This window comes from Hippoglossus stenolepis, chromosome 3 (genome assembly GCF_022539355.2).
Source record: "Hippoglossus stenolepis isolate QCI-W04-F060 chromosome 3, HSTE1.2, whole genome shotgun sequence".
NCBI lineage: Eukaryota > Metazoa > Chordata > Actinopteri > Pleuronectiformes > Pleuronectidae > Hippoglossus > Hippoglossus stenolepis.
Window position 1 is genome coordinate 17223159 of NC_061485.1, and position 12001 is coordinate 17235159.

Consider the following 12001-nt stretch of genomic DNA (forward strand, 5'->3'; position numbering starts at 1 on the left):
CCGCGACCTCCTCCTCATGAGCCAGTGAGGCTCATGTTGAAATATTGGGCTTAGCATCAGAAGTGAAATGAAATGTCATCTACAGTAACTGTGGTTGAATGTAGTGCGAGTAGTATATCAGCATTTCAGAAACTTAAATGCTTGTAGATATAGCGTCTCAATCTGGCACTGAAAACAAAAAACATCTATTGACCAGAATCCAACATTGATGAGAGCAAATCCCTGGAGTAAAACAAACCCTGTCATCCATTATCTACACTGCGTGTCCTTCGAGGGTCACAGGGGGGGCTGGAGCCAATCCAAGCTGACAATATAGGCGAGAAGTGGGAACTTCCATGGAAGGGTCCCGGTTATGGCAGGGAGGTAATAGACTACATCCATACTTCTATATTTAATTCACAAAATGGTGCTCTAAAACCATAAGTATTCATCCACACTTGAGTTGTAACTGAGAAGAACCAATCAGGAAGCGAATGTGGGAGACTTCGCCATCACTTCCAATCGTTTTTATTTTTCCTGTCCATACTACAATGCAGCCCCGGAGTCTTTAAAATAAAACAGGGCCAGCAGCGTTTCCAAACTTCTATGTTTTTATGAATTAAAACATAGAATATTATGAATATTGTATGGACGGCAAGAGTGATGTGTTAATAAAAATGTAGTGTGGACGCAGCCATTTAGAGACAAACACATTCACACCCAATTGACCTAAGCCACATGTCTTTGGACATTGGGAGGAAATCATGGTACCTGGAGAAAACCCACGCAGACACGGGGAGAACATGCAAACTCAGATCAGGTTCAAACCCAGAACCTTTTTGCTGTGAGGCGTCAGTGCTAACCACTGCACCACCGTGCCTCCCAGTACAATAAATATTAGATATCTAACCCCGGAATGGAAAGCAAACAAATACATCAGGCCTGATTCGACAATCAATACCTCCCTGCTAACCCCAACCATCTCCACTGCTACATACTCCACATCAAACACAGAGGGGCACAAACACAGCACGCTCCAATCACACCTTCCAGTCAGCTGAGTGACTGCGTAATGGAACCTCAGCAGAGTTTTCAGAGCTCTGCACATCCTGTGAGATACAAATAAAGACACAGTGAGTCATAGTCAAACAGACACAGCCATGTCAAACCGGGCTGAGATCTATCAGTCACAAATGATTCACTTTGCCCAGAAACGCTGGCAGACGATTCGCACTAACACAACATCTCCGGGGAGAGAGGAACAACCCAGGATCAACAAACTCTTCCTCAAGACGCCACACTTTCAAAGGGAAACAAAAGCACAACAGCTCTGGTGCTGTACTGTACATAACTTAGAGCTACTGACCAGATGAATTTCCTAAGTCAGTGATAAAGTATTATAGCAGTAATGAATATTACAGAGAGGCAGCACGTACACAAGTTTCCCATCTGCACTCCGGAGGCTTGCTGAGACAACCACAGCTCAAATTACAGACGTGCCCGGAATTTTCCAAAACAAGTCTGAGCACCAAACAACTGAGATGTGTTTAGAAAACCAACGTGGGCAACAATGTAAACAACCGACCATGACACACACCACAAAATATTTATTCTGGAGCAAATTAAATGACCATGAATGTTCTGTTTGGGTTCAGAATGCAAACCGCTCATATCTGTCAGATGACCCCTGACTGGGGCACTTAACACCTCGCTGGAAAACAGAAGATGTCACGGAGAGATACACATGCTTCACACACACACACACACACACACACACACACACACACACACACACACACACACACACACACACACACACACACACACACACACACACACACACACACACACACACACACACACACACACACACACATAAACCTTTCAATCTAATTTGAACTTAACCCCTAAAACCAAGCCTGAGCCTTACAATAACTGGTCAACCCTGTGGGAGTTGCATGTTTGTCCCCAGAAAGCTGCTGAGTCCCCATATGAGGTGAATACTCACACATGCACACAGAGAGCAGTCCATTCTGACCTCAAAGTCCAGCCAGCCTGAAAGGGCATGAAAATTTGATGCGCTTTCCAATCCCTCTCTCCATGTTTCTTTGATAAATATTTCATCCCAGCTCATCTTTTTAAACCCAAAGTGTAGAGGGGAGATGGAAAAAGCAGGTGTCCACCTCAGTGGAGGAGAAAAATTACAGGTTGAACCCCAGGAGAGCAAGAAATGGTAAGGTTTGTATTTAACTCTGACTCTGAGAAAGAAAGAAATTCCAAGTCGTGGAATAACTAATCATTAAATCTTGTGTTTTGGTTCCATATCTTTAGCAGCTGGTATCTGTGCAGGTTGGAGATGAGAAAGAAAATCTACTATCAACACAAATGAAGGTCATTGAAGTGTAGCATACACTCTAGGGTATGTATTAATGATGTAGTGGTAATGATGCAGGCTGCTCTGACATGTGTCAGGATTTAGTCTAATCTGAAACACAAAGCCGCTTGATGGACGTATTTGATTGTCTGATCGTCAGTTGTGCTCATCTGTTAACCTTTTGACAGACGTGCCTACAAAGATAAAAAGAGATGATCGTCAGATTTTACAACTCATGCTTCAAGCTGCAGAACTAAAATCATTAAAAAATCAAGCTGTGAAACGTGTAGACAGTATCCCAGGATTAGAGCCCGGGTAGAATGGATTTTTAAGGGCAGATGCCAATGCCGATATTAAGGAGTAAAAATGTTCAGTACTAATATATCAGCCGCTACATATATTTAACTGAAATATATGTAGGAGCAAATACAGAAACCCCGAACCTTGAATCTACCAACAGAGGAAGTTCTCAGTGCAATTGAAGTTCCCTTTAGACCTTCACCCCCCGACCCAGTGAAGATATTTAGCTTTGTTGCTCAACAATGGTTTTTTCTTTTTTCTTGGCATGTGGTCTGGATCATCTGACTGGATCATAACAGCTATTTAGGGTCATCATAAATTGCTTCGTGGTTTCTGGTTTCAAAATGTATTTAACAGAAGGAATTTACGACTGTCCTGCTTTAAATATACACTGTAAATATTCTGAATGTCAACCCTCCAGCTGGTTGTGTCTCCATGTAGCGTACAGACTGTGGTTTGATGGAAAACACATACACAGCGTGTTTTAACAAAGAGCACAACTCAATATCACATGACGTTCCTGTGACGGTTTCAGGAGTGCGAACTATATAATAGAAGGACTCCAAGACCTCTGCCTTTCATTTCATTCACACAGGAAGCACCAGCATAATAATGACATTATTAACCCCTTTTTACACTCATGTTTACAAACTGTCTGACAGCAGAATGGATGTGTGGGACAGTGATACCTCGGCAGTGAGGCCCCTCGTCCCAGCCGTCGGTGCAGTCGGAAACACCGTTGCACAGTTTGGCCATGTGGATGCAGAGCTCCGTCCCTCCACACTGGTATTCATTGGGAGGGCACCGTGACACGGTGCTGTGTGGACCTGAGAGAAAGGAAAAATACAAACACGGTCAAATGAAAAGGCCAAAGTAAGAAGTTGACTTGCTTTTTATGACTAAGAGGCAAATATGTGCCGTTTTCAAGTTCTCTCATTTCTTTTTTCTGTAACATTCCTTCACATAAATAACATCAGATGTGTGATTCAATGTTTTTGCAATTCCAAATTTATGGAATTCCTGGAAACTATTGGCTCTTTTAAAGCTTCACATTAACTTTTTATTTGGTTATTTATCAATTCTATTGGCTTTACACACTGTCTGACCTGTGTAAATAACTTTAAACAGATGATTCCACTGAAACTTTGTTTGTTTGGAAGCAAGATTACGCAAACACTACTAAACAGACTTCCATGAAGCTTGGTGGAAGGATGTGCTATGGGTCAGGATATAACACTTAAAATTTTGGTGTGGATCCAGATTCTTTTCACTTTCTTTAACACTGTGAGTTAGGGTAATTTTCTATGTTTTCCCGGTTCTCTCAGGGAATAATATTTGCAAAATCAATCAATCACTCAATCAATCTTTTTGAATGAATTACCATAAACACAACCAGTCGATTCATTGATAAATAATTTCAGCTCTACAATGAAGCCAATAATGCAACCTAAGTAGTGATTCTTTTGTTACGTAAATTATATTATGTGGTGTTTATTTAATGTGTATATATATATATATATATATATATATATATCAAAATAAATGAAGCATTCTCAAAAATGTCCAGTGAGTTTTAGAGAGGTCTGTCTGCCCCTCTGTCGACTTAGGTTACCAAAACGATTCTTTCTGCTTGTGTTTGCAACAAGAGCATCTCTCAGCAGGCAGAGACACAAGCACAATGTCTTTGCCACATGGATAACACTGCAAACCCTTCTCCGGGAGCCTAGCTCCAGCTGTGACACTCAAACACCCTGTTGCAAGCAGATTGGTTTGGAGCCATGGAGGCGCATATATTACAGTACGATGTAGCTGTGGTTTTTTTAAAGATTGATTTTAGCCTCGGCTGTTTGTTATCTGCCTTCTCTGTTTGTCTCTTTCATCTATTCTGCCCCAAGTATAAACTGCTCAGTAAAGCAGAAATACTTTAAAATCAATCTTAGTAAAATACTGCCCATCCATTCTACCAGTGGATGACAGACTTTCTGTCGGCCGGTGTGTGTGGCTCACGACATATTTGCCAGATTGCAACAACACAGAAATGATTTTCTACCATCTCACCAAGTGATTGCATGTCAGGATATCTGTTCCCTAATATCTGTGGATGGTACTGCTGTGGTGGGTCTCGTCACAAACCCTCCGACACCCAGATACAAGACAGAGGTTGACCTACAGCAGCAAACACTCTGGATATGAATTCACTAAAAACACCAGAGATGAAGCCTGACTAGAAAAATCCTTGATGCTGTAGAATATTATTTCGAATATTGGGCCAACATAGTGAGGCATCCTTAAACATTATCACACAAGAAATCTCAGAGCCCATTGGCTATCCTCTGATGATGAATTAGGGGGCAACGGACAGTATTTTGGGACTTCAGATGTAGACAGCAGATCCTGGCCAAGACTCAGTCCGACTAGTTTCTTTTATCACACGAGTCAAGCGTTTCTCAACACAAAACAATAAACAGTGATACTTCCTGTGGGTGTTTTTGGTCCAGATGGCATTTTGGCTAATCTCTGTTACACCTATCTGCATTTCTGTCGATGTGTTCCATCTCTTTTGCTTTTCACACAGACTGTTTACCTGCAGGAAACCAAAGCCTGCTCAATCATGATTGGTCATACTAAATCGGAACAGAAACCAGAGAGCTTCTGGACTCATAATTTTGACCCCTGCTTACAGATCCGGGAGCCCACACCTATGCCCTATCTCGTTATTTTAAAGACAGTGAAAAAAAAACTCCTGAATCTGCTCATCCACTCCGACATTTTAATCAGTTTTCCAAAACATTTCATGGAAATTGGTTCAGTAATCATGCTGACAAACAAACAGCAATCAAAACTTCCATGGTGGAGATAATTACAGTGGCACAGCAAAGAGATCTTCCACATGGCAACAAGATGGTCCAGATAGTAAAGCCTTTCCTGATCAGCAGAAACTGGGTCTATCCTTCTCTCTCCTGTTCTCAGCACAAACTCTGGTGTGTAGTTACTATACCTGCAGCTGCAGTGAAATGAACAAGAGAACGCACAAAGGTGGAGATTATCTCCACCAGCTTTCAAACAGAACTAAAATATCTATCACTACCAAGACTGTTCTTTCCAAGTTTACTGCTTAACCTCTTTACTCATCCTTCACACCAACCCGTCGAAAGCCCATTTTGAACTCTTAACAAAACACGTTTAAAAAGATCCAGCCCATTCACACTTCTTTATATTGTCGTGTCTAATTCTAGTGCCCAGAGATAAAATGATGTGGTTCACTGTCTGTGACACCATAAAGTTCTCTCTAGATGTCCTACAGCCTTGTTTGAAACAACTTATAGCACTTTTACGAAGTATAACACAAACCCTTATGCACTCTAAACCCACAGCAAAAGCCATTTACTTAATGAGGGAATTGTTTAGACCATCACGGAGTGACTACATAGATAATGAGACAGTGTACGTCAGGATCCGTGTGACTCAGTGCAGGGATTGATCAATCACATCGAACAATCACTTTGTGCTAATTAATCAGGGCTGCCTGTCGTAATGTTGTGACATCAGAAAACTTTCTGTAGTTTTATAAGTTGGGGAAACTCTTATGTTGCTGCCAAACCAGTTTGTTTTGTTTCTGCACGACCATGACAAAGACAAATTCCTCTCCAGGTATCACAGATTGTTTAGATTAAAAAAATAAAATAAAAAAAATAGATTCAGCACCACGCTCGCTATTTTGTTCCTTTACCTTGTTTCCCAATGCGTCTGCCTCTCCCCTCTCATCCATCATGGATTTTACATTCATCTTTTCCTCTTGCCAACTTAACAGGCGAAACCGCACAGCAGAAATCCAAAGAACCATTGTGGCAGCATGAGACGGCCACGAGGGAAAACTAGCAGGAACTACAAACACATCATTATCCAAGCTGGGCCTTGCCAAATGACCACCTTCCCTACATCCACAGCATACACACACAACCATCCCAGAGGCACAACACCAACAATAAGCATGCCAGTTAAGCGGCTACAGGCCTGGTGAAGTAGTGTGTGCTAAGAGAGGACTTTGGGATGCTGAGATAGAAAACATATTCATCTTGGACGGATATGACTTTGGCCTAAAACTACAGCTCCTCTGTAGCCCCTTTGCCACTGGTCAAAAACCCATTAACGTCTGCCTTTTTTCTGCAATGGGAATATGATCTGCATTATCTCCCGGGTCGAATGACTCTGCAGTAGACATGGCTCCGGCTCCAATTGGCAATTAATTCAAACAAGACACCCGGGTGAACATCTTAATTTATTCTTCTTTTTTAATTTGTTTTTTCCGGCGCAACGTTATGAGTCGCATTGAACATCCAGGCGTTGCCGCGTAGCCATGAACGTTTGTGCACTTTGTATTTTGTTGTTTACTTTACTGGGAACAACGTGCAACAGTGTTTTTTTTCCTTCACACTGGCAAGACGGCGAGGTGAGGGACTCAATGGAGGAAAAAGAACAGGAAGGCAAACTCCTGTGCAGGTGGTGGGAAAAGAGTCAATCGCCTTTTAAGCAGGTTTAACCACATTTAAAAAACCCTAGAATACCAATTAACTTTGATGTAAAAGAGATATGACACTGAATCTGTGCAGCGTCCACTACGTCTATCAGTGAATATACAGCTTAAGTCTTTAACCAAGCAAACAGGGATTTTCTCCTTCACAACATTATAACTGAACTCTTTTTCTTGGATGAAGTTTCCTGCCTTGTGACTCTGACTGCATTTTCATCCACAACAAAAAAAGACTAATGACTCAGCACAAGTTTTGTCCAAACAGTCTATGTGTTGCCCACAACCCCGTGCTGCAAATTTCCAACTACAAATGTGGACACAACAATTCACAAGACGTTAACCACAGGGACTTCTTTTAATAATTTTAAACGAATTGAGTTATTAACCATAATTTCTCCATTGTACACATGATACATTCAATATTTGTTGCGAGTGTTTGATTCATAGCAGACGATGGAATAGTACAAAGTTAAATGAACTTAAAACCAGTGGTTGTCTTCTTCTTTTCATTAGCTGGAAATGAATATAAACAAGATGCAGCATAATGCAAACCATTTTTGTCTTTTCTCTCTCTTTTTGTTTGACGCATGAACTTTATTGGAAACCGATCACTCACTTCCACTTACACAACAGTTTTGCCTTTCTGTGGAAAGTCAAACTGTTGCTTCCCCACCTCTTACTCACTGCCTCTCCTTCTCTATCTCTTCTCAGCATTTTCCTCCAACATCTGTTGACCCATTTACAGTAATTGTGTAAGAGTGAGGGCAAGATGTGGACAATGAAAACTGTAAAAGACAATGAGAGGGAGAGCGAGAGAGAGACATAGAAGACCAAGAGGGACACCTCGTCGACAGGAAGTGGACAGAGTCCCACAAGGCTTCATTCTTGTGCGAGTTGGCAGCAAATCCGCAGTGGAAAAAGGCATCACTAATGTGAATTAAACAGGTTCTTTTATTCCACATTCCTCCACTGTGAGGGAGCCAGGTTAACTGTTTGATTATTATTTCCTCTACGCTGTTAGTTGACTCGTTTGCTGAATGATCTACACAAGCTGGCAGGTAAAGCCTCAGCTGTTTTGTACTGTATAGCTCAATTATGAAATTGGAGGAAAAAGTGTCTCCTTCATCGACCCATGCAAGCTATCCCAGTGGCCCACAACTGACGCTGGAGATGTGACTGTTCTTTTCCTACGGAGAACCTGAGGTTGTTCCAAGGTATAATTTCTCTGCTACAGGCGTCACAGAGACGTCAGCAGGTATCAGGATAGACTTCACTTCTTCCATAGGTCTGTGTGACTCAACAATTTGCCTTAAGATGAACAAAGTACAACTTCAACCTTACTTCAGTTATAAAATGTTATTAATTTAAATATGTTTTTTTTTCCTATCTTAATTCAAGAGCATGGTCTTTCAGTTTGAGTGCAGGACTTATTGATTTCACATACAGATATTGTGATGGTTTAACACAAAAGCCTGTGCTCGCACTCAAATAGTCCCAGCTTGTGCTTAGATTTGCTCTGCTTGTGCTCAAAATGAGCACTGGCATATTTTGTTGCTTGGACTAGAGCTTCAGCTCACTCTCCCTCTGTGCTTGCGTAAAACATGCTTTCAGATTCCTCCTCTGCTCTTGGAATTTTTCCTTTGCACTTAAATTTTTTTGTGCAACAAGTCTGTCAAAATTCCGTAACCAATAGAATGCCAGGTGTAGTGTTGGCAAATGAAATTGTCCGGTCCTCGTTGTGGGTGGGTTTGCTTCCAACAGTAGCCTGGTGGGATTTAAAAAAACGTGGAGGGCAACAACCCCGTTAAAGTGACCACCTGAAAAGGACTTTAAAAGAAGTAAAAAGAAATCTGAGAAGCTGTGTGAGCATGAGGAGAAGAGCTAAAGCTGGAGCGAAGGAAATAGTCCAAGCAACAAAATATCTTAGAGCAAGTGTAACGGGCTATTTGAGCACAGATGAATAGGTTTATTTAGTCCAAGTCACCAGTGAAGCCAAACAAAGCCTTTCTTCGTCAAGGATCTATCAAAACAAGATTGCAGCACGCTGGATTTCAGACACCTTGCACGAGTGGAGCCTTTCACACAGAGGCAGATCACATGCAGACTACCTCACGGTCCAAAGTAGCTAGGGTAGAGGGGGGCGGTGGGGCAAGAGAACTAATGCCATTGTTTAGATCATACAAATCGGCTGTGGCCCCCTATAAAGCGGACTGAGCCGCAGTGCTGTAAGAACCGTCACATGCAAATGCCTGATCTGAACTGTGGCACGGCCACATGGAGGGAGAGCTGGGGAAGGGTGAGGACCACGGGGGACAATGATGAAAGGGGGGAGGCTGGCACGTTCTAATTATGTGCCGTTCCAGGATTAATATTTCAAGTCACACTCTCCTCTAGTTTATGTATCCGCTATGGGATTTCTCAATACTTTTCGTAATCTTGAGCCTTTTGTTTCATAAGCAACATTTTTGCCGAATTATTCATCGTGGAAACTGTCTTTCAACTCTCCAGTAGTAGAAAGAGGCCCAGGCCAGCTGGGGGAGAAAGAGTCAGAATCTGGGTTTGGATCAGGCTGAGCCCAGAGCTGGTTAAGGTTGTGGGGATTTTCCATTCACTAGTTCATGCTTTCCCCTCCATATGCCGGTCAGCACAATGCTTCTTCAACCAATAGCAAACACACAAACAAATAACAAGATGCTGCCAGTACTTGAGCAAAAACATGAAGGGGACTTTATGTGAGCCAGAATGAGGGCAACTGTAGAGGCTGCACACTGCCTCCAGCTTCATTTTCAATACCACAGAAGCTTTGACATATGAAACAATAGTCGCAGCACATTCTCCTGACAATTAATAAATCACTAGAATAAACCAGATACTTCTCACAGACATCAACCATCCAGGGATAGATGAATAATTGAAAATGTTGATCCATAAATACGCCTCATGAATAATAACTGTTGCACCACTTCACCGCCAGCTGCTCATAATGACAAACTAATGCTGGGTTTCTCTGACCGCTGGTGACCATGTCCTCCCAGATTGGCTGGGCCCTTCCTCCGATGCTCTTGGCCCGCATGACACATTCTTGGACGGAGCACCCGAATCCTGACCCAGCAGCCCCGAGCACCCCCTTGACCCACCCCCACCACCACCTCCTCGTCTGCCCTGCCAAAGGAAGAAAACTCCAAAACAACTAGGACACGGCTCTGAAAACACGAGGCAACACAACAACACCAGAGCTTCATTCCAGCTGAAAGTGGACAGAGTGTCTAACCTTTCGAGTTTGCATTTTTTGATGTTGCTAAATCAACACGGGCTTGTCAAAGAAAGCTCGCAGGAGGCCGGCGCAGCAACGGCTAGCAGCAGAGTGCCGAGGATAACAGCGCCTGCACCACACTGTTTATTCCTGACAGCTCTCCTATAAACACTTCACTCTGCAGGTGGAAAACAACACATTACCCCGCCACTCCCACTGCATCTGTGGGTGCCTCACAGACACCAGGTCTGGTTTGTTCTCGGCTACCTGAGTTTCCTTTTGTCCAGGAAATCACATCTCAGTACAAATGTACCACCACATAAATAAGGGCCATGAGCTATAAAATAACATCAATAATTTTCATAATGTATAATATAATATGCATCAATGGCTGCTATTACCCATTAGGAGGTTTATTTATTTCTTTATTCTTGGGTTGAGGTGTGGCGCTAGGTGTAGAGTGAGACACTCCACACGGGGGGTTACTTCCCTTTTTAGTGGACAACTCGACAACCTGGGAGCCCGACCAGCGCAACAGCAGCTGACGACCCAACAAACCTCAGGTCAAGACACGACTCTGGAGCCCACAGCCCACCCTGCTAGTGAAAGACGATGGAAAGTTCTTCTGAGAAGCGCGAGGGATCCATAACCTCCCTCGCCTGCACACACGTAAGTGAGGCATATGATTCAAGTAAACTGCGCACACCACAGGGACTGGATTAAATGTAACCAGGTGAACATGATGGATAGTAGCAAGCCAGTTCAGTCTCATAAAAATAACAATATAACATGAGTATCAATATATTCAAAATGGAAAAAATAATATTGAAATCGACTTATCATTTTTGGCCATATCTTCCAGCCCAAACATAAATGCAGTTTATTGTGACCATGTCTGGCTTTAACCCCGGTGGCAGACTGCGTGCCCTCTCTGCTCTCTGCACTTGACTGTTGGATCTTTGGTCTGTTGGCTCTCTGCTAACCCCTTTCCTTCCAAGATATCAACACCACATTTCCATTCCTTCCTGGGGGGGCTTCTGGGGTGGCTGGCAGGGTGACAAGCAAAGCAGGAAGGCTAAATCCAGCTCTTGAAAGCACAACAAACTGAGCCTTCTCCAAACACAGCAGCATTACGGCTCCTCTGGGCAGAGAAACCACAAGGCAAACATTCGTATCAGCAAAGTAAATTGAAAGAGTCATATATCTGGTATATATATCAGCCTTATATCAGTTATCGGTTAACAAAGAGGAAATGAAAACGGATGAAACAAATGAAATCAGTGGTGAAATAGCAAGAAGTTATGCCATTCATCCCGCACACACCTGCTTCCTTAAGCTTGTGCATAAAAGGACAGATGACAACAGTTGTAAGTGCACACCTCTCTTACACACATGGAAAACACGCACACACACACGCACCGTCTCTCCACTTTTCTCTCGAACACACAGATGAAAGAAGAAAAACACACTTATTACCTACTGAAAAAAGGCTCTTAAGTATTGATTATTTCTGAGAATCTAATTTATCTCATTCGCCCATTTTTTCCTCACAATGGGCTGAGGA

The 12001-nt window shown here is 42.6% G+C and overlaps 1 protein-coding gene across 2 annotated transcripts in view; it reads right to left on the reverse strand.

The window, feature by feature from the left end:
• The window catches only part of LOC118104959 (low-density lipoprotein receptor-related protein 1), a 100853-nt gene that overhangs the window by 64596 nt on the left and 24256 nt on the right, over nt 1–12001 (reverse strand). For both annotated transcript variants that reach the window (XM_035152283.2, XM_035152282.2), the window contains exon 3: nt 3343–3480. In XM_035152283.2, the coding sequence (XP_035008174.1) occupies nt 3343–3480 (138 nt within the window). The remainder of the gene's footprint in view (nt 1–3342; nt 3481–12001) is intronic.